General features: G+C 31.4%; 1 protein-coding gene and 1 long non-coding RNA gene across 4 annotated transcripts; both read right to left on the reverse strand.

Moving 5' to 3' along the window:
- Positions 1-612: 612 nt before the first annotated feature.
- Positions 613-17,134, reverse strand: LOC128158043 (prion-like-(Q/N-rich) domain-bearing protein 25). Of its 3 annotated transcripts, XM_052820719.1 has the most exons (19): positions 17,022-17,134; positions 16,084-16,143; positions 15,912-15,984; positions 15,645-15,736; positions 15,352-15,546; positions 14,979-15,068; positions 14,385-14,519; positions 13,402-13,551; positions 12,891-13,040; positions 12,146-12,289; positions 10,318-10,467; positions 9,934-10,089; positions 9,279-9,434; positions 8,955-9,113; positions 7,633-7,782; positions 2,295-2,327; positions 2,069-2,186; positions 1,866-1,953; positions 613-1,741 (listed from the first exon to the last, which is right to left on the reverse strand). In XM_052820719.1, exons 2-19 carry the CDS (start codon positions 16,130-16,132, stop codon positions 1,511-1,513), a joined length of 2,319 nt encoding a protein of 772 aa, XP_052676679.1. In that variant the 5' UTR covers positions 16,133-16,143; positions 17,022-17,134; the 3' UTR covers positions 613-1,510. The 3 variants fall into 3 exon arrangements, with proteins under 3 accessions (XP_052676679.1, XP_052676678.1, XP_052676677.1); XM_052820717.1 differs by lacking the exon at positions 2,295-2,327 and having other exon boundaries at positions 614-1,741; positions 17,022-17,133; XM_052820718.1 differs by lacking the exons at positions 2,295-2,327; positions 17,022-17,134 and having other exon boundaries at positions 16,084-16,184.
- Positions 17,135-18,714: 1,580 nt separating this feature from the next.
- Positions 18,715-24,877, reverse strand: LOC128157956 (uncharacterized). The gene is made up of 5 exons (XR_008239891.1): positions 24,489-24,877; positions 24,143-24,292; positions 21,956-22,030; positions 20,612-20,663; positions 18,715-20,248 (listed from the first exon to the last, which is right to left on the reverse strand). It is a non-coding gene; the product is annotated as an uncharacterized LOC128157956 (long non-coding RNA).
- Between the last annotated feature and the right edge of the window lie 31 nt (positions 24,878-24,908).

Genomic DNA, 24,908 nt, shown 5'->3' on the forward strand with positions numbered 1-24,908 from the left:
TTAAACTGTACATCATCATCGTCATCATCACCATCTCTCTCTCTCTCTCTCTCTCTCTCTCTCTCTCTCTCTCTCTCTCTCTCTCTCTCTCTTCACTGTTTAGATTAGCCATACAAACACTAGACACGCTAAACTACGATGGTCTGCAGTTTTGCACTTTTGACGTTCAATCAATCCTAACAGCCTAGTTCTTAATTATCTCTTTTTCTTAATTCCCGATTCATTTACGTTTGCAGTTAGTACTAGCACAATTGAACAAATCATTAGATAAGATAAATTAAATGTTAACGTAATATTTTGATTTATGCAGTATCTCCTTGTGTTGTAAAGCAAGTTCTAATTGGAAGAGATTTTTGAGATAATATGTTTCTGCTGAAATGATTTATTTTCAACACTAATATTTCGAGGCAAAGTTTCCAATCTTGAGAACATTCTATTAACATAATACTTGATAAGTTACAACAAGTACTTCTCTCCTCAAAAGAAAAATACTATAAATGAACCAAATAAGAGGCATATACAGAAGTTCAAACATATATCTATGATCAAAATTTCGAAGAATAGTTTTTAACATCTTTATTTTTGTTGAAATTTTATTCCATTAATATATTTCATGTTACAAAATGCAATTGAATACAACGTGAATACAATCCGTGGATGTCCGTAGTATACATATTCAGACATAACTTCGAATATTTTTTCATAAAATTGTGAAGTAACCTTTCAATCTCTTCACACAGCATTCCTTTTCTAAAATACTTTTTTGTTGTGGCGTTGTCTCACACAAGAATAACATTATGGTGTCTTGCACTGTTAGAGAAAGAATATTCCATGTACGGAAAGAAATTACAGTTTTAGGCTTATCAAAATAATATCTGGAGATTGAGTGAGAGTAAGACCACGAATCCAGGGAAGTAGCACCATATTCCATTATCTTTGCCAAGAAATGCTAATGAAAAAAACCCTTTTGAGAGAAAGAGAGAATATAGAGTAAAAATAAGCCCCAGTCACCCCTCTCCCTCCCATCTCCAGGAAAACAAAATTATCCCTTGGACCACCACATTTCTTTTTTATTTTTTGTATTTCACTAGACCAAGATAAAGTTACTTGAACGTATTAAAAGGGAAGAAAAATTAGCACTATCAGTGTAACAGTAGATTGGTTACACTTTTCTCAGTGTTTGATATACATATACACACCGTATCATATATAGATAGTTATTTGTTTTTAAATGTCAGTGCAGTTTGAGAAAAGGATAAAGTGAAAGACGGACGGTCGGACAGACGGACGGAGGGTCGGACGGCTCAGGATAACAATAATGAACCGGAGTTCTCTTTAGAAAGGGCGGGCATAATATGTGTACCGTGTTAAAAATCGAACATATGACTGATGGCATTTTATTTAAATTTAAAATTCAAATTTATAAGGTAAAAACAACTAAAGAAACAACTATGTTTAACATAGTTTTCCTTTTTAAATTGTTGTTAATTTCATTTCTAGTAGACAGCAACTAAACTGAAGTGGTATTTGGCTCATTATAGACTAATGACATCGGGAATGGTCTTTGGTGAAGATGGTTGTACGAGTATGTATAGTGATCAGAGTGTTGCTCTGTGAAGGAAGACTGAGTCTCGATATGATTGTAGAGGTTTTCATCTTTTTGTTCTTCTCTCTGATGTGTGGCATTGTAAATGTCATCTGTATGATCATAAACAGAATTATGATCATATGCTTGTGAAACCTAAAATAAAACGAAATACGTGTTTAACCTATCCTTAAACTTTTTAGATTCGATTTCTGAATTTTCATTTTATTTTTCTTTGTATATAGAAATTAAAATCGTATAGATTAAACAATTCACTAACATCTTCATCGTATATGTTCCCTGTATCATCGTTTGGGGAATTGTGGATATGTCCAATTTCTATATGTGTAGAATCTTGATATTCAAACCTACAAAGCAAACACATAATACTTGAATAACCAGTACAGAAGTATTTGAAAATATAATTGTTTGGTGATTTTTTTTAATATGTGTTTATATCACGTATAAATTGATTACATGTACCTCTGATTGTCCGACTTTCTTTTCTTCAGTGCAAACAGGACAGTGGTAAATAAACACACCAAACATGTGATAATAACGAATCCTCCTACAGCTATGACAAGAAATTGGATTCGCTTATCTACAATTTAGGAATATTGAGAAAAAATCGTCCTTATTACATTTTTCACATACAAAACAATCAGTTAGATTATAACTATTTGAATAACAAACATCTTGATTAGCTCACCAGCAATCCAGGCCTGTTCCTCCACTATTGTAGCTATTAAACCAAAATATTTATTACAGTACTAAACGATAAATATTAAACTCAGTAGTTTCAACCAGAATGAACAAATGATACAATTATGTGTATATGTACTTTCTTTGAACTGGTCAGATAGTATATATTGTATATAACAAAATTAAATGATTTTGAGAAAATAAAATTGAAAGTAGTTTGTGCACATGGCTCTATATTTTTAGATATAATATTTCTTTCAAAAAAATTTTGCAATCTTTATTTCATACGTACACACATGTACATGAATAAAGATATCCATACAATATAAACTGCAACCACCAACGCTTTACTTAGAGTGGGAGCAAACTTTAAAGGTGGATTTGCTTCAGCGTTAAAATTAAAAAGTTATTAGAACTAGCAATTGTGTCTAAACATACCCTATGTTTTATAATAATACATTATGTTCGAATCCAAGATTTCGCAGAAAAGAGTAAATTCATACACTGAACAAAATTATAACACCAAGCCTAACTCTTAAAGAAAAAATAAATTTTAAAGTTTTATTTAATCAAATTTCCGAAATAATCTTTTTCCGAAATCTGATTTCTTTAAACTGAAGAATGTAATTACTGTACAAAATTTTACTCTTCCTTAACATGTTAGTTTGTCGGATCCAAATCATTAACAAACATTCGGAATAACTGTATGAAATGGACATTGATGCTAACCTAACAGCAAAATGTTATGATAAACGCTATAACTTCTATTCTTCTATAATCAACTTTCCTTACTTATGTAGCAATACACCTTCATCACCTGCATATGGTGTTTTTGTCTCAGTTGATTCGATACGCAAGGGCATGCTCTTAGTATGAAAAGCATACTGACGAACAAGTTGATAAAAAAGGATTATCAACAGTCTCGTTTGGAGTCATCTTTTCGTAAGTTCTATTGTCGATTCAACGACCTTGTCATCAAATACAATCTTCCACTGGGTCGCATGCTGACTGACGTTTTTCATGCTAACTGTTAGATCATAATTCATAACCTAATTGCCTACGGACTTTTCCGTATTCACTTCTCCTAGACACTTAATCCTACCTCTATCTATTTGGAGTTCCGTGTTGCGCTGCTTTGATTTGGTATTTCGTTTTATAGACTATGAGATGGTTAACGGTTTGCTATTGTCCTTTCTTCATGATACCGTATATCCGGTATTTTTTGCGATTATCAAACTTTTGTTTTTTCATGATCGCTGTCAAATAGCAATATATTCATTACGCAGAAATTATATCTTGTACCAGTTTTATAAGAAACTTTTAAAATCGTAAAAATTGACTGACGCAAATTAAAAATGCTACACATTTCCCCCATTTTTGCAAATTTTGTGACAGGCGAAAAAAAACTCCGCATATACGGTATATTTTAATTTATATTATTTCTCACTCACTTCTATGACCAAGCATACACCTAAGATCATAGACTATAGCATCAGTTCAGATTTATTTGAATAGTTACAGATTTCATATTATTTAAAATGGATAAGACTGTAGTGCATATAAGCGTTTAAAATATCAATTGCTAAACTTGTTCACAAAACGCATGAAGAATCCTGAAAAGACTTCCTCTTTTTCCTCTCCATATTCACGGTACCCGCACGCAACATTTTCATTTTTTAGAAATAAAATCAATATTTTCTCTAATTAGAACAGCTCGTACAAACTATATATTTTACTTTTTAAGGTCTTCCGTTTCCAACGGAAGACCTTGTACTGATTCTGTTGGAAATTCTTCATTATTATTTGTCTTCTTCTTTTTCTTCTAGACGTTCTTTTAAACTGTAATATCTCGCTTGTTTGTCATTAGATTTTATTCAAATTTTCAGGGTTTATTGGAAATGATAATAGCTTACTATAGCACAAAAAATTGTGAAATTGCTGCTTCCGGTTTTGAGTTATTCCCCTTTGAATATTTTTTTAGTGGGTCTCGTGTACCTGCAAAGGCTCCGAGTCGATCCGTAGCAAGTAGTTTTAATTTACAAATCTTTATTGTAGACATCTTGAACGTTTTCCTCCTAGTTTTATATGTTTGATTTACCCACGTATACTACTTAAAAAATTACATCGAAATTTATGTTTCAAAAAATGTTAAATTTTGCTTATATCTTTGCTCAATAACTTTTTAGTTGTAAATTTTTTCTAGACATATATAGAACAATAGTTGTGCAGAATATTAAGAGCTTTCTTTTGATACCATAAAAAAGGGGCTAGCCCCTAAAATGAGGGGTCTACAGCCCTTAAAAGTCTTTGCTTCATAACTCTAAAACAGTAAAATTTTCGATATGGGCGTCGCTGCAAAAAATGTTGTTTGTGACTTTATTGATCTCATTAAACTGTTTTTGAGTTTGGGTATTGCATAATGTGAGGGAAAAAGTAATACGTGTAGACCAGTACTCGCGGCAATTTGGCCAAGTTAACGAAACTCTCTATCACCCGCGGCCGAGAAAATCGGTCACCATGGTCCCGGCTGGGCTACCTAGCGGTCAGCAGTTATCTAATACACGAGAGTTGCGTCTCTCATATACGAGTTTATTTAGCCGCTAACTCAAGAATTGTTTTAGTTTTGATTACACGTAAAAGTTTATGGACTTAACGATTCGGTGTCAATTAAGAAATTGTTCAGTTAATTAATAAAAGTAATGTCATTCTCATCTAAAGCAATATCAGACATAGATCAATTGTGGGGTTTAAGTTTAAAATAAAGAACTTTTATTTGATAGAATAAGGTCGTTATACTGCAAACTGCAAACTGTGTTCCGAACTGTGCGTGTCTGCGCGTTGTGCCTTTACGTAATCTACCCTTCGTCCACGGCTGAGGAGATCTGCCACGGCTGCACTACCTAGCGGTAAGCGGTTATCTCATACACAAGATTCGCACACCGCGACGCACACTTAGATGAATATGAACATGTTTGAGTTTATATAGTCGTAAATACAAGAACTGTTTTAATTTCATGTTATAAAAGTTTGTCCATCTTGTATTCGTTTAATTAAACATTTGATTGAAAATAAATATTAATGAACGATATTACTCCAAATCGGAAACATCATCAGAAATAAATTAATGGTTGGTTTGTATATCTAAAAATTTATAACCCCCCCCCCCCCCCCCGAAATATCAAATGATGATCATCCCTCGCACATGGCCGAGGATATATAGCGCGAGTGGACGAGTGATCTGCGGTCGGCTCGTGTTCTTCTACATGTACCTTATCACGCATTCATGTTTCATATTTTGCACGGACAGAACTATATTTATTATGTTTTGACTATTATATAAGGTTTAAGATGAAAAGATAAATTTATTTTACTTGTACAGCTGATTAAGCATTGATTTAATTATACGATAAAATACAAGGTACTCAAATTATAATCAAAGTTCCATGTTACATGTTTGCGGTAGGTGAGCAAGATAGAAGAATGTCCTGAATTGTCCTAAATTAAGGCATTTGATGATTATTTGAAAGAATATTCAATTGAATTTTAAACAACTTAAGATTAGATTCTATCGGTCACATATTAATAACTCTGTAGTTTTTCTAATACATGGTTGTTCGTTTGAGTGTGGAAGCGAACCCATTGCTGCGTCCCCCCTCCTCCCGCCCCGCTGACAAGTGCTCGCGCTGTATTTTTTTTTAAATTGGCGAAAAGATATCCAGATATTTCGAAAATCATTTTTGGCGACTTCTTATGTGTAACATTTTCTCCTCAACGTGTTTCACTTTCCCACGCGTTTGTTTATTCGGTCAGTCTGTGTTAATTCAATCGCCACGTACCGAAAATCTTGTGTCGCTTTAGCGCACACAACTCAGAACATATGTAATTGAGTAACAGTTGGACGGTGCTTTTATTAACAATAAGACTATTATTCGAAGTCAATCATCTTCACACTAAAGATGTGAAATTCTTACCTGAGAATATGCCTAATAAATCAACCTGTTGACCACGCTAAACTTCTGTATGAACAGAATAATTCATAATATATTATAATTGAAAGTTGGAAGTCAAACTTTGACACAATGAGGAGAAAATGTTACAACCTTTTAATGTTGTGTATTATGAGGTTGTAATGCAACTTAATTTACTTACAAGGTTAGCTACAGCCAGCTAGTGGAATACTAATTTTAGATGAACAATGAATACCCAATATATTAAAATACAAGATAAATAGTTTCCAAAACTATAATACTATGCATGTGTATATGAAGGTTGCACCCTCATTTGTATAGCTGTAGGTGAGGAGGTAAAGGTGTATCGATGTACATACAATGTATGACAGCACATACGGATTCCGGACCGTGGCTACAGACGATACACATGATAGTATTTTAATACATCAATGCAAAGTTTGATCTAGAAACTGACCAGTTTCATAACTTCTTCGAATTTCTCTAACACGGACTGTCTAATTCCTTCCCAGAATTCCAATTTACGCAAGCGCAATTGAAATTTTTTTTTTAATTTTATAAATCAACCCAGTGACATAAAAATAAGGATTTTGTATATTATTACATCGTTTAGAGATGTGATATTCATTTCTGTAAATAAGGTTATTTAATTCACGTTACATAGCGGTGTCTCTGTGAAACAGCACCATATGGTGTAAAATTTAGATGCTCGCTTTTGCATAAATTCTCCCGCTGATCATTTTTTTAGCTGATTATATATTTTTTTTAATGTCCAAGTCTACTCGTTTCATTAAATAATATCAAACGACACACATTTCCCTATAGAAAAGTTCAGAGATGCCATCAATTTTGACTAATTACTAAATTTTGTCAGCATGTAACAATTCTAAACTTGCACATAGTCTTCAAAAATTTCAAAAGATTTAAATAAAGAAGTTATCTTAGAGAAAAGGTTACGTGTTTTGTAGGCGTGTTCGGTTAAAAAAAAATACAATTCCTGACATGAATCATGAGTACATACTGTTTATAACAATGCTTGCTACCCTTTAAAAATTTTAACTCGCCATTTAACATCTCATTTTTTAAAGAATTTTTGAAACGATTATTCAAACTGTGTTCGACAAATAGTTTTCCTAAAATATTTTCTTCCTTTCTTTTTTCAAAACATGTTTTATATACAGGCTTTCAATCACAACACGTTTTTATAACAAAAGCAGAACTGCAAGTTTAGTCATTATGATCGTTTGACACCATATCACATATATTTTCAACCCGCAGCAACAACGGAAGACCTACTCGTGGCTTTGCCACGAGCTCTGCTCTAGTTACTTCTGTATTTTGGGTGGGTGGGTGATACCATGTACTTCGATATCTTACCTTGAAGACATTTCAGAGCTGTATTGTCTTCAATAAACCCTACTTCACACAAACATAACTTCCTGTCTCGTATTTCTCTACAGACCTCCTTCCCCGATGTCCCATTGCACTGAGCATCTATTTCACATTCCTCGTACAGTTGTTTGTCGACTGAGAAATATAAAGTATCCCTTTTTTACCTATTCTTCAAACAGTTCATATATTTCATACGTTATACAAGATATATGTCCTTCTGAGGTATATATAATAAAAAAATAATGACATTCTTCATTCGCAGCACAGTTAAGGCTGTCAATAAACTCCGTTCAGACAAAAAGTACGGGAAATATGCATTATGACATCACATTATATTACAAACCTCGAAAGTACTTAAAAATCTATTTATTAGTAAAATTAACTTATACTAATCTTTTAATTAAAAACATCAAATGCTATTACTTACAATTTTGATGTCCGTTATATTGTAAACACTGAAAAATAAGCGAGATGTCGTTCTCGCTGTACTACAAAATATGACGTCATATGCTTCAAAATGACGCATTAAGTTAAATCATTGAAGGCTATCGTGCAGTTTTACAGCGAAGAAAAATAAATGTCATACATTAACGGAAAAGTATAAATGAATATTTTGTTTGAAATTATTATTAGTAGAATGATACCTATATAGTCTTATTTTCATTTTGTTAAAAGTATGCATCGTATAAAGAAGCCACGTCGGTTTTGTATAAAATATCGTATATCTAAAATCTGAGTACCTAAATAAATCACTTAATATGCAAGGGCATACACTTACCTGACCCCGACAAACTTTTACATGTGAATTTGAAATATGCTATGTAACTTAAAAACTTCTACGATCCTTGTAAAATCTTACAAATTAATTATTTTTTATGAAATTAACCCTGTAACCTTCAAAATTATTCAACATATGCATTATAAATTACGGTTTCTACTAATAAATATTCTTATCTTTAAAAGTTCGCACCGTTTTTCAAAATCTACGATATAACATCAAGTTATTTCATAATTCAGATGTGAATTTTGACATGATTATGCCCTTGCAATATTAAATTTTTTAAATGACCTCAAAACCACAAATACGTCTGCTTGTACCATGCGACTGCCATATCACGTGACCACTATGAACATAAAATATTGTACTGTTATATATATATTTTAGAAATATATTGCATTTGAGTGACTGTTATTGATTTTAAAAAGGACATGCCAGTTTAACTAAAGTATACGTGTTTTCATCACAAAAATTTGCCCATATTTTTTATTGACCGCCTTAACTGTACTGCGTTATAAAATACATATACCTTGGAGACATGTCTCATTATATCTCATATATCCTCTAGTGCTGTTGCATTGACAAGTTAAAACACCTGCATCATTTTCCTTAGATACACAAATGAAAGTGGGTGGTGTGCCAGTGCATTGCTCGTGTATGCAGCAAGGTTCACCAAGAGACAATCCAACTACACGAGAGTGTTAAAACATTTCTTAAGCTAAATAAAACGTATCACAAATTAATACAAATAAATAAAAAAAATCAAGCCCCTATGAAAAAAAGGAAAGTGATTTTGTGTTCTTACTTATCTGAAAACATTAAATTGCAAAAATGAACTTTGGAATTAGTCTACCTTTCATACATTTCCAAGTGCCGTTTACTTCCAAATACTTGTATCCTGTATTACACATACATATTTTCCGCTGATATTTTTCTTTGCAGACAACCTCTTCAGAAGTTCTATTGCATTGATCATCAATTTCACACTCATCATAAAGCTGTTTGTATTCTAACAAAGTGCAACATTTACTATTAAAAATGCTAGGTGAAAAGTCATACTTGAAATTTCATATCTTGAAAATAATTTAAATCAAAATTTGGCAAGCCCCAATGAACAAGAAAATGTTTTAGTTTTCAAACTTATCTGTTAAACATTCTATTCCGAAATATTTGCATTTTTTGTGTGTATTTGCCTGTGCTAACTCTCTATATCGTTTTATATCTAAACGATCCAAAACATTCATATGACATATAATTGTGGTGCAAGAGAGGTTTGCTTATTTATATTCACATATTTAATCGTACAATTGCTGAAAATTAAATATAACTATGTAAATAAAAGTAAAAAGGAATCATCTCTAAATATTAAGAAGTTATCATTTCAGTGTCGGAGTGATCAAATCTATCATTAAGCCCTTGGGGCTTTTTTACATTTGACCACACCCCAACAAAAATTATCACCTTATAAAACTATTTCCCAACAAAAGTCAACTTTGGAATTAGTCTACCTTTCATACATTTCCAAGTGCCGTTTACTTCCAAATACTTGTATCCTGTATTGCACATACACATTTTCCGCTGATATTTTTCTTTGCAGACAACGTCTTCAGATGTCCTATTGCACTGAGCATCGATTTCACACTCTTCATAAAGCCGTTTGAATTCTAACAAAGTAAAAATGGCTTTAATAGGTGCAACACTTACTATTATAATGGCTAGGCGAAAGATCTGTATTATTTGTACCTTTCAAACATCGTTCATATTAACTAATATATTCTAAAAATTGCATCGGTTAGGTGTGCTGTCTTTTCAGGAAACAGGTGGTATTATGTACAGTTGATAGTGTATGTATGTAAAAGAGTGACAGCACCAAATATAAAAGGTTGATTTACCTTTTAAACAACTTCCATTGTGTCTCATAAACCCGTTAGAACACTGACAGGTTAAACTTCCAGTCTGATCCTGATCGGCCTTACAAACAGAGTTTGATGTACCAGTGCATTGTCCGTCTACATAGCAGTGTTGACCAAGAGTTAATCCAACTGAATTTTAAATAAACTAAAAACAATCATTAGGAACAATAAAAGAAAATCAAAGTATTTTATTTTATTTGGTTCTTTAAAGGTCTTAAACACTCTATGTAAGGATGAAAACGGGGGTACGAGATATTACCTCGAATGATAGAATCCCGACTGACAATGCCGAGTAAAATGGTGAATGTTAAAATGACATTGTATATTTACTGAGTTAAAGATACAACTTTTTCGTTATTTTATTTTATATACTTAAATTTGAAAGCAGGAATATAAATTTGATAACCCTACCACGATAAATAAAGGAATGTTGACATATCAATACCTTACGTGCACACATAAACTATTAGCTTGTTAATAATGGATGAATATATCAATTATTTAAGTTATCGTGTGAAACATGTACACAATATTTTTGTAACTTGTTTTGTAACTTTCAGCATTGGAAATAAATTAAAATCAAACCTTGCTCGGTGCCAAATCCAATGGTGCTTTGAAGAGCTAACTTATAAACAATCTATACTAATACATTAAGGCATTTTGCATATTAACTACAAAATGCCTGCACGAGAGTACTTGCTTACACCTTTGGTATTTCAACACATGTGTGATGATGTCCGTTAGGTACAATTGAATTTTAACTGAAAAGTTATCATTGTGAAATTAATCAAAAACCTTTTTCCATTTTCGACAAAGAAGCCCGAAATAGCAAAAATGAGAGTAAAGTGGTAAACACGCTTTAGCGGATCAAAGTCAGGGATAATCTCGATCAAAGTATATACTTGCAATGAAATAATATCAAATGATTACGTTAAGGTGATTATATTTACTCTGGGCCTATTTAGAGAAAACATATACATTGTATAAAAGTTAAGATTTGATGTTGAATAAATAAAATAAGTCAATTCGTTTCTTTTGCTGGCGATTTAAGTTTTGATACTCATTCGCTTGCAAAGTACGACCTCTGGTGAGAGAATGGGATAGAACTTTCCAGAACTTGGTAACAAAAAACACGGATTGACTAATTAGCGAAAAGTGTAGGACAGCTATTCATGCATCGCGGGCAGATACCTTAGATCGGAATTCGATTAATACAAAAAGTTATTAAATAAATTGGAACAATTATAGCGATTAAGTAATAATGGAAAGAACTTTCTAGAACAGGGTGTCCAGAAACGGTTTAACTATTTGACATCATGGCGGAAAGTGTAGGGCAAGTTACCATCGGGCAGATACTTTAATTGAATTTGACAACTTTGGTTTAAAATATGCATGCAAATGGATAATAATGCATAACCTAGCTTGTTTTAATTTCAAACATTTTTATACCGCGATAGATACGATTGGTTGTAAATACCCATTCATTGGTTTAAAGTAAATACATTAAAAAAATTATTTTTTCCATTCACCTGCAACAACCAGGATTAATGCCACCTACATGTATATATAATTCATTTTAGTTTAAATTGTTCATCCCTGCCCTCTCCTCTAAATATCCAACAATGCAGTTTTTTTATTTCGATTTTAAAGAATAAGATAAGGAAAAATTAAATAATATATAAATATGAACATTAAAATGGTCAACATATTAAGCATTATATCTTGCGCGGGTTATTATCTAGTGATACTTAAATATAAAATTGATTCAAATTGGACGACAAATGAATTATTTTTTATCCGTCATTACCTTTCAAGCATGCCCCTTCAAATATTCCTCTATCCTCTGAACAGTAGCACATCTTTATTCCATCTATAGCTTTACATTCATTTGCTTCAGTAGATCCGGTACATTGCTCAGACCAATCGCAGTATTCATAAAGACGACGATTTGCTAATATATAGCATAAGAAATATATTTTAAATAATCAAATAGTGGGAGAGTGCTTTTAAACCCCATAAATAGATATAATGATACATTATCAAGGTAATTTAAGAAACACTAACAAGTGTGAGAAAATATATTACTACATATCTCTAGAATAAAATATTGCTAAAAACAACACGTTAACAATGTTAACCAAATTGTCAATTAAAACATAAGTCGTGGAAAGTAGATTAAAATAATAATTCATTACAATTCAAAAGGTAATATTTATTACCACTTGTCATTCCGTTGCATTCGTTGCCAATTTTGGTTTCAGATCAATTGTATATTATCTAGCAGTTATAATTTTATTATACTCATTTCAAATATTTTTTTAAATTAAAAAGTTAAATTGCTAATCTCGTTGTTGGTATTTAAACTTTAATGCCAACATTATTACAAATGTTCATGATAAATGTATATTGCAATAAATGCCTTTTAAATTGCATCTTAATATCAAGCACAGCAAAACAGTCCTACCATTATTTTACAGAATGTTTCATACTTGAAACTAATTTGTCATATTTAGTTTCTTTTGAGTGTAACATATATTTCGATTTTTACTTACTTATAAAGCATGATGAATTTTTTTCGATGTAACCTTTGTCGCACTGACAAATGGATTTATTTCTAACATCATTATGCAAACATGTATGTCCATTGACTGTTTCTGTACATTGTAGGTCCTCTTTACATTCTGCATTGAGCGCAAGTCCGCCTTACATAAAAAACGACCAACAATTAGGTACCTCAGTATTCATATTTTTTGGAGTTAAGAATGTAAAGTTAACAATATAGACATTTAGAATATGAATATAATTATTTGTTGCATCGTCCAGCTTTTTTTAATTTCAGCACACACACACACACACACACACATAAATATATATATATATATATATATATATATATATATATATATATATATATATATATATATATATATATATATATATATATATGCATTATTTTGCAGTACAAGTTATATATTCAATACATTCATACTTTCATTAACTAATGCATTATTTAACTTAAAAAAAATCCCAGTTTAGCTTGATAATGTGTAAACCTAAACGTACTTAATATGCAGTTGGAATCATCAGCAACATAACCGTTCTCACATGAACACACTTTCTTGTTTCGGATCCTATCATGTAAACAAAGTGAAGCGTTGATAGTCCCAGAACATTGACTATTATAGTCACAGGTATCTCCCAAGGTAAGCCCGACTAAAATAGTAAATACAATGTATTAAAAGATAAATTTAAAATAAACTATATCAATTTTAGAAACAAAATTTGAAAACTAAAGTTACTGTCATGTAAAACAAACGTAACTTGGATGAAATATGAATAGTAAAATATTTTATCCATTTAGGCAAACTGTTTCTACTAAGCATCTTAAATAATCATATTTACATTACCATTCACTATTTTATCAAACTGAAAATTTGTTTTAGACCTGTACAAGACAATGTGATGATTTTAAGTCACTGTTCAATTCATTCCAAACTTACTTTTTAACATGTGTAAGCAATATATAGGTAAGATATACCCATGTTGATAGGAAAAGTCATGTAAACAGCAGATCCGTTATATTTCAGAGCACACTTGTATATAATCTATAAGGATGAACTGTGAGCCAACTTTAATTTTTATATTTTCATTAAAAAGGCTAAATGCTCAACAAATCAACCTTCAGCTTTTTCGTAATATTTCAAAAAATGATTTTTTTTACCACGAGCTATCAATCAATGACATTTTTTTGTAATTACTTGTTATTTAGATATAGAGCCTGTGCCTGCCATTTTTTTTAAATTTTCTTCCGGTTTTTGTTTTAGAACTTAATCTAAAATCTAATTTACATTTATTGATTTTTTTTAATTAAGCATTGTATTTTTCTTGCGGCTTTGTGTTTCCCAACGTATGAAGCATGAATTATTGTAATAATAAAAAAAAAATTAAACACTTAGAGTGGAAATTTAATTAATTGACGATTATGACCATCATTCGATTGACGATTTTTGAATTATACAATGGTCTGACATCAAACACATGCTTACCTTTTCTACATATTCCATCTAAAGCTTCAAAACCTTCCGAACATTGACAACTTGTGAAATTGTTAACCATCTTGCATTCACTATTTCTTGGACAAGGTAAATTGTTATCGCAGAAATCGTCAATTTTGCGTTCAGCTGCAATATTAAAAAGTTTATAAAACAAGCTGAGTTACTCGATAGCATATTTATTGGATTTGAAACAAGATGCGATAAAATGTTGATATGAGGCAATGTATGTTCTTATTTAAGCAATGAAAATGATACGTCTTATCTGAAATAAACATTTAAAAATGATCGGTATTAACTATTACAAAAAATGCACAATAACTTACTTGTTGTGACTGAATTGTAACTAAAAGAATTAGTATGAAAAACAAAATGCACTTTAATTCTACTTAACAACATAAAAAGGGCCAAACAATTTGTGTTCCCTCCCTCTCAATGTTTATATAACTCAAGACATCAACTAGGTAAACAATAAGTTTGAGAAATTATTGTATTTTCATCATGAAAACATTATACTTGAAGAACTTATTTCGTAATTTTTTTTAGTTTGTGAAATCAACTATTTAGTATGTCGTGTTAGACTCTTACGAATACAAAGTTCTTCGTTGACATCTGACGATTGTCGACAAACCTCTGACAGCCTGTTACAGCCCTGATTACATGTTAATCCGCTAAAAACTGTAAATATTATACAATTTTAGTTTATATTAAACTGTGAAAAAATTGTGAACAAAATTGAGGGAACTCGTTTATTAAAATTGAGTTAGAGAAAACATGGAATAAAAATAACTTTCATATGTATTTGTATGTGGTGCCATTAAAAGCAAAAATGTTTTAACATATCTACAACGGATCTTGACTCATTTTTCTTTATATTAAATTATCTTTGATCCTTGTTATTTTGTTTAATTCAGGTGCATTATTTGAGCAGCGACTGTCGATTTCCTTTACTTTTAATTACCTGTCGGCCCTTCACAAAAAAGGACCATTTCCACATCTTGTAATTGGTTTGTACAAGGAGATGCTTTTAAAGGAAAACTGTACTTAGCACCAAAAGCGAAGTAGTTGGTTTCTGCTTTGGCAACGTCGGATATTGCAGAAAAATTTATCACTGATTTCATAAAAATCAGACAAGACTCTTTTTCAATTGAATGATCTAGAAAGTGAAAAAGTAATTATTATTCAAACAATACCTGTTTTCTGTCAATTACTAGAATGCATAATTTACGCTATTCGGTTTTAATGTAATTGTACCTCTTCTTATAAAACTTGATACGTTTTCTGGATAAAATCCACATCGTTTTTCACTTCTTACAAATGCCATGAAATCTTGATAATGGTATGTCCTTTAAGTACACAATACTCAAATTACAATTGGAAATTAAATGTCATTAGCAATATAATCATTACATGCGGGACAATAGTAAAACTGTCAAACGTTAGATTATTTTCTCATTTGGATTGATTCTTAGCATAAAAAATTGAAAGAAGTATATAAGTTAAATATGCATAATCATTTACCCAACATAGAATATGGCGTCCAGACATGGTACTCTTACCAAATATACGATCCAAAATCTGATAACCCAGGTAGCTATGATATTAAGAAAGCAAAAAAAAATGTATCACAATATAACGATTATGCTTTGTAAATTAGGAACAAACTTCATTAAAAGATATGTTTAAATCTTACATATTAAGAATAAACGTTGCTTAAAACAATCATTCCTTCTTGATAGCATGATACTCTCGTCTGTAAAAAAAATTCACGATTTTATCTTTTTTAAACTATATTTTGCATTAAAAGGAAACTTTTGAATGCGTTCTGGTTTCCTCAATTAGCAATAAAACACCAGTTTATGTCTGGCACGTGAATAGCAACATTTCCGAAACTGAAAACAAAAAGTCCTTGTACATCCGAGTACATCATTATCTACATGTGTATATATAAAATGGCATCTCAAAATATTAGGTATTGAGACTTCAGTTTTTTAAAAAAAAAAACTTTTTAAATGGTTTTCCGATTTTTTTAAAACAATGTCATTTGTATATGCAAACAAAATAAAGAAAATAGTTGAAATTATTTCAGTATCATGATTTGTGTGAAATTCATTTCAGTAAGCCAAAAAAGAGTTGTTTGTGAATTGATCAGCATTATAATATTCAAATAAATATTGATTGTTACATGTTAGTTTTTGATCAAGTTAAGAACCAAGTAATTTGAAAGATTATTTGCGTAATATCAGATAACATTTCTTTTTTTTAAAGAAACTCATATGCGAGCACAGCTTGACATTTTCAAAAGAAAAAAAAGAACAATTTTGTGTGCTTTCCGGCCGACTTTTTCTTACATTTTAGTTGTTCGGAAAATATTAAGACTTCACATATATGTACCTTTCTAAACGACAAATGTTGGTGTAAATCTATTATATTATTATAGTGTAAAAAATTGAAAAAACTAATCAAATCATTGAGCAACATGTTATTATAAAACAATAATTTGTTTACGACGGTACACAAACCTGACAAAGGTCCAAAGTTGGAGTTTTAAAAATCTAAGCATCTACATTTTAAGTGTCGATAGACCTACAATTGATGATAAAATAAATAAAATTATTTATGTTCATTTACCTATTTCTTGTTTTAACTTTTGTGCAAGTTTTACTAGTTGAGGTGAGTTTGTGGCTGTACCGGGTCAATGGATGGAGGCAAGTTTGTTAGCTTAAAAGGAATAAACAAATGATGTCATTAACTTCAAAATTGCCACGTTGATGAAAGGTATCTTGGTTTACTTTCTGGTGAACTTTTAATGATTTAGCTTTTTTCCAAGGGATTTCGAGTGAATGTCTCCATAATTTTCGAACATCTCTCTTTGCATTGAGAAAATACAATATGCATGTAGGTACCTGATTTACCCTCTTATTTGATTAAAAAACAAAATACATAATTTTTCAAGTTTCGAGTTATCCTATGTAAGAATTTATCTTGTGTTACAATATTTATCCGTAATTATCATTGATTTCCGTACAAAGGGACTACTACTTATGTAATTTGCCTAACGTATGATCAGTGTAAATGTGGTACTTTGACAAGAGCATGACTTTAATTGTTGCATAACATTGTTACACAATACGCAGAATTATAGGAAGTAATGTCACAAAATACTTCAAATATTATTGTAATTCAGTTTACTTAAATTCTGTCACAATTATGAGTTTGATATCAATATGATGTAAAATGTTTCAATAGAAATAGAAAAAATATACAAATATGAATGTTATCAAATGACTTTATTGAGAAATTTAAAATTGGTAACTATGACCCAATAAATCGAATTTATTGTGGTTTGAAAACAAGTTCACATATAAAATTTATCTACATGTAATTACACATTAAAATACTCAAATGCTTGAATTAGAATAAAGGGAAAAAGAAAATAATATGCGATAAACACTGAAAAGGAACAAAAGAGGTGGTGGATTTAAAAAAAAAAAATGAACGGATGGAAAAGATTTGGCATTAAAAAATTTTACCCGTGCGCAGGAAGAAGTAAACCAGCACGTCTTTCTTAAAGAGTCGGTAGAATTATTGCGTTTAATTTCATTGGTCAAATCATGACAACAACATTAGGTGACCAAAAAAAAACAACCCCTACGTCTTAATAATATCCATAAAAAGTGCAATTACTTTTTCTTTATCGAAAAAATACTGAACGTGTTATTTCAATCCACACTTTTTTTTTAACCATACTTCAAAATATTTTCCAACCATTCTGATTTTCATATATTCAAGTACCAGAAATCCGTCCAATTTTTTCTGGAGTTCATTGTGTTAAAAGTACAATATTTAACAATTATAATTTTCAAGTGGATATCCGTAATTATTACAAAAATACATGACTTTAGTATCTATGTAAATAATAAATGAGTTTCTTTTTTTGTATTTTTACATGAACTTTTCTAACATAAATTTGTTACATGATTAATAAGTAGAGTAACATATAACAAACAAAACACCGTAATTCTGATAGGAACACACATGAAAAGGAATGTAACTGCATAAACTTCAGGCACGTAGCATCCGGGGGGGGGGGGGGGGCAGGGCCCCAACTCGCAGCAACTAATTTTTTTAAATTTACATATATAAAAAATTGAAATATCATGGAGTTGCCCCCCCCCCCCACTGCTTTGTGAGCATGTAAAAATTAATATGAAAATAAGGATTGAAATTGAAGTTATATACTACGCCAACCAAGATTTTTTGGATGAGTCTGCCCCCCCCCCCCCCCCCACACACTTTCAGAAACGATGCTACGTGCCTGAACTTATTAAGTTATGACACAGGTTTTATTATATTTTCTTTACTTTTCAAAGAGAAAAGCGATGACCGCGCATGCAAGATAAAATCATCGATTTTATGTATTCATATGAGATAGAACAGATTTATTACTTTATCCTCTAATAAAACTGAGGTGGGGTTTATGTCATGATCATTCGTATTAATAGAATTTCCATGGTGATGTATTCATGGTTTGTATGTGTTTGTAAATTATTTTTACATTTTCATGATGAACTATTGTATAATTCATTCTGCTCTGAATTGTTTTAATGTGATTTTATGATGCTCACTTTTATAACTATTGTAAACTTACTGAATAAAACAAAACAAAAGAAGTAAGGAATATTGACGGGTTTTAACAAAAAATGTAATTTATGTGGCCAGTAAATGTTAACTTTCATCTGGAATTTTTTTTATCATAATTGACCATTAAATCTTATAATAATATATCAAAACATGTCTCCCTATTGTGAAAATGTTTAATCTGGTAGTCTACACGTACATGTATGTCTTTATAGCGATGGCTAACAGCCAGAAGGTCATAACTTCACATAAAACAGGGAGTTTGGTTTTGATAAATGTTGAGAGATTGTTATAGACATACTTTTTGTTTTGTCATTTTCAACCCAAACGCATACTAAAATGATATATATAAAAACAATTGGAAATTTGCGCGTAACAAACAGACTCACAAACATGCAATATACAATGACATTAAATGTATCAAACAGGCACACATATCCCTCGATGAAAAATATGTACAAAACAGAAACACATATTTTGGAACTAAATTTTATGTACATATACCAAACAAACAAGTCAATAGCAATGAAAAGCACGATGAACGTTAACTACATGTATCAAATAGCCACACATAAACATGAAAGAAATGACATTTAGTGTACCAAACAGAAAAAAATAACATGGCAATTTAAAAAATGTAACAAAAAGAAAAAGAAATTTACATGAAAAAAAATGTTTACTGTGCATGTTACAATCAGACATGCATAAAACACACTTGTGCTTTACATGTAAATGTACAATAATAGACGTACATAAATTAAACATGTAGCAGTTTTTTTCTTTAAGAGTAAAACACAGCTGTATTTGACTGTAGTGCACAATAAGCTCCTAATTTAAAAACATTATATTTCCTAAGTGACGACAACAACTTATTGTATGAATAGTCTAACGTTCAAAATTGCCAAATTGAATAGTAATGTCGAATCAAGTGTATTACATATTTTCAAGGGTATACTTAGGCGTTTTAGAAATAAACAGTGTGCAGAGAGTTTTGATAATATTTATACATGTTAATAAATTACGCAATTTACAATAAACAGTATTTCTTCTTAGTCCCTGTCCTGATGAAGTCGTATCTTACATGAAATGTGTGAGGGTTATATCTCCGTTTTTTAGTCACTATGCCCGGCTACTCGGATAGCCCTATGTTCTAATACTCCAGATCATATAGCTGGGTACTCAAATACTCGTATGGGCGGATTGCTTGAATATCCGAACTAGCATATACAAAAAAAGATTTATAATCAAATATAATTTACACATGTGCACGTCATACTTTCTCAACACCTTTTATAAAGTAAATTCATGATCAATGATATATAAGACATTCTTTTAAGCATATAATCAAACCCTTTATATACACACAATTCATACTTTATCGCAATGATGCATGACAACCTGTAAAGACCAAAGAGTACGTATTCTAATAAATTTATAACACCCAACATTCAAACAGTTGTTTTTTTTTTTTTATAAATGATAAACATGAAAAACATAAATTCAATCAACTAATGAGCATATGTGAGTGCTTTGAAAAAAATAAATGGAATGACGATAAAATCAAGACAAATAAACCTCACCTCAGAAAAGGATGGCCGTTCAACGTCAGGGTCAGCAGTGTATGAATTTCATCTGGGTTTCAGATATGATTATGTACAAATAGTGTAGTCTCATTTAGTAGAAAAAAAAACAAAAAACTTTTAACGGCAAATAGATATTATTTGGTCCAGCATGGTTTATAAACAGAATTAAAGTGTGCTGATTCCAAAAAAAAATATGCTGGCGTTAAGTAGCTCAAAATGGCGATTCAAAATGGCGGACAACCAAATTTTAATTTTTTTTCTTAAAGTCTTTTAGTTATTGACAAACAATAATGAAATTATCCAAGTCTGCTTAGTATTTTATCATATCTAAAGTGTGCTAACTTTGAAAAAAAAAATAGCTGGCCTTCCCAAAAAAACGTTAATTAGGTCAACATGGCGATTCGAAATGGCAGATACCCAGATTTTATATTTTTTTTCCTAAAAAAAAACCTAACATAGGGAAAACGCAAAAAAACAATTATAATTCAGTCCAGCAAAGTTGCTGGACCATATTAAACTTGCTGGTCTCATGCTTTTTTCCGTTTTAAGAAACTTTAAAGAAAAAAAATGAAATCTGGCTGTTCGCCATTTTGACATAAAAAGCATCGCTTTAGTGGAAACCAGCTTGATTCCTCAAACTTAGCAAGTCTTATTTATGATTTGATAATTTATTTAAAAAATCATAATTGTTTGTTTCTCGCTTTTTCGCCATTTAAGAAACTAAAGGGAAAAGAATAAGAATACGCCCTTCTGGAGGTCCACCGTTATGAATCGCCATTTTTTTAAAAATTAATTTACGACATTTCCTTAAAAATGGCATATTATTCCTGACTTATGATTAAAAACTTAACTGGACTGAATATTCATTGTTTGTCTCTTGCTTTATGTCCATTTCAGAAATATAAGACGAATTAACAAAATTTTGTTATGCGCCATTTGAAATCGCCACTTTGACCTCATTAACCACATTTTTGGAAAGCAAGCATAATTTGTAAGACTCAGCACCCAATGTATATGATGAAATACTATTTTGGATCAATCCATTAGTGTTTGTCATTATTTTTTTCCCATTGGAGAGACTTTACGAGACAAATTTGAAGATTGGCTGTCCGCCATTTTGAATCACCATTTTGACCTACTTAACGCCATTTTTATGAAGGCCAGCATATTTTTTCAGACTTAGCATACTTTAATTAGGATTAAAAAAAACCCATGCTGGACCAGATCATAATAAATTGCCGTTAAAACGTATTTCTAGAGCTCTTTTTAGAAATTGTGACTTGACTAAAAATAAATATCGATGATTACAAAAAATACAAGAACAATGATAGGGCTACCTACTTTTTCGACAGCGGTGTGCAAACTCATGATGCAGGGACTGAATGATTTCTTGTCCAGTAAATTGTAGGTTGTTTACTATGAAACTATAACTGAACTATAACTGCGTGATAATTTGGATGACGAAAATATTTGTCGAATAATTCTATTATAATGATCCCAAGTTTCAACATAAATGCATATTGTTTAACTCAGATGCTTGTACTGTTGTTTTTTTTTTTACGAAAAGTATTAATTGATTTATCATTGAATCAATCAAAGTATAATACACGTCCCGTGAACTTTAAGTCATTCGTTCTCATAAGATAAACCACAGATCCACTTTTCCAAGGAATCAGTAATTCCAGTGTTTTCTCGAATAGTTTTAGAATTCTTAGTGAAATCATCTTCTTCAGCAATGTCATTAAAACAAAAAAATGGCTTTACAATTTTGTTTGTTACTTTTAAGTTTTAGGCTGATTGATTTTATCTCAGACCAGGTAATCAATAAAGTATAAAACAGAGAGAGAGACAGACAGACAGACAGACAGACAGACAGAGACAGAGAGAAAAAGACAGAGAGATACAGACAGACAGACAGACAGAGAAACAGACAGACAAAGAGAGAAAAGACATACAGAGTTTTGATAGTGATTTTTTTTAATTTGACTAAAGAAAATAGAAGTATTTATTAAAGCACTGTAAATTTGGTTCTCTTCGTTGTGTTGGATGATGACCAACAGTTCTATTCATTGAATATGTCCTTTATTTCCTATACATGCAGAGTATATATTGTGTTTATCTACATGCATTACTTATCGACACTCAATCCTTCGATGATATATTGTTGCATTTTTAGCCGATGTCACACAGTACATCCTACATACCCCCATGTCGTTATACCTCCATATCATGGAAACACCTTTAACACTTCCTATTGAATATTTATACTTTGTTGTATACAGTAAAACTCGTTTAGAAAGAACACGGGTATAGCGAATTCTCGCATATTTCGAGGTTTTTTTCAGTCCCCGGTTGTGTTCTTAACAGATCTTTGCCCAAAAAAATAAATGCAAATTTTTACGGTTAAAACGAAATCAGATATTATTAATTTCCGGATCCAAATTTGTCGGATCAAAATCATTAACCAACATTCGGAATGACTGTATGAAATGGACATTGATGGTAATCTAACAATAAAACTTTATGACAAACGCGATGACTTTAATTATGTAGCAAAATACTTTTATCACCTGCTTATGGTGTTTTTGTCTCTCAGTTATTTCGATACACAAGGACATGCTCTTCGTTTGAAAAGTGTCTAAGGCGAAGCAAGCTACTGACAAACAAGTTGATAAAACAGGACTATCAACAATCTCGTTTAAAGTCATCTTTTCGAACGTTTTATGGTCGATACAACGACATTGTCAGCAAATACAATCTTTCACTAGGTCGCATGCTGACTGACGTTTTTCATACTAATTGTTAGACCATTTTTAATCACCTAATTGTCTACGGACTTTCCGGGTTTTTTCCCAATTACGACAAAGAGCACACGGCGGTGTGACCGGTCAGCAGAGGATGCTCACTCCTCCTAGGCATCTGATCCTATTTCTATCTATTTGGAGCTCCGTGTTGCTCTGCTTTGAATTTCATTTATATAAGAAACTTTCAAAATCGCATAAATTGGCTGACGCAGATTAAAAATGCTAGGTATTTCCCCCATTTTCGGAAATTGTGTGGCACACAAAAAAAAGGCCCGGATATACGGTATATTTTAATTTATATCATTTCTCCATTCACTTCTTTGAGCAATCAAACTCCTAGGATCATAGACTATAGCATCAGTACAGATTTTTTTGAATAGTGGCAGATTTTATATAATTTAAAATGGATTAGACTGTGGTGCATATAACCTTTTAAAAGGTGAATTGCTAAACTTGTATGCCTGTTCACAAAAATCATGAAAAATCCTGAAAAGAATTCCATACTTATTTTTCCTCTTCACATTTACGGTACCCGCACGCTACATTTTTAATTTATAGAAATATAATTAATTTCTTCTCTTTTAGAACAGCTCGTACAAACCATATATTCTACTTCTTTTTCTGGTTTTTTTTTTGGGGGGGAAGGAGAGGTTATATATTAATAATTCACAATTTAACACGATCTTTTAATTAATTACTAATACCGTGTACTTCGATATCTTACCTTGAAGACATTTTAGAGCTGTAGTGTCCTCAATAAACCCTACTTCACACAAACATAACTTCCTGCCTCGTATTTCTCTACAGACCTCCTTCCCCGATGTCGCATTGCACTGATCATCTTTTTCACATTCCTCGTACAATTGTTTGTCGACTGAGAAAATATAAATTATCACCTTTCTTTGCCTATTTCTCAAACAGTTGATATATTTCTTACGATATACAAGATATATTTTATGCATAAAATGTCCTTCTGAAGAACTTGTAAAAAAAATCCCACTATTCATTATGAATTATATGTTTTAAATAGAGCATTTGAGGATGTGAACTCACGTATTTTTTAAGTATACCTTGCAGTCTCTTAGACGTCAACCATGGGCCTCTCGGACATACTTCAATGATGTCATGACTGTGAACAAGCAGCTCAAGTCAGAGACTGAAAAGCTTCATGGAATTCATTTTTGGTCTCATCGTGGTTTCTGGGCGGACCTGGCCTACCGGGGGAGAGATGGGGTCAACATTGAATCTGGTTCTCGCCACATGAAGAAATACCTTCACAACATTAGAATAGCTGTCCTTCAACATTCAAGATAAGCAGTCTGACATATTTTTATTATTCTTTGAGCTTGCATTCATAGTGTTCAATATATTCACAGGCATATGCATAAAATTCACAATTAGCTGGTAGGTGTATAAAGAATGTTCATATGTACTATTTTTTCCTGTTCACATGCAGAGTCCTGTGGTTTATTTTTCTGGTTCACATGCAG

This window comes from Crassostrea angulata, chromosome 8 (genome assembly GCF_025612915.1).
Source record: "Crassostrea angulata isolate pt1a10 chromosome 8, ASM2561291v2, whole genome shotgun sequence".
NCBI lineage: Eukaryota > Metazoa > Mollusca > Bivalvia > Ostreida > Ostreidae > Magallana > Magallana angulata.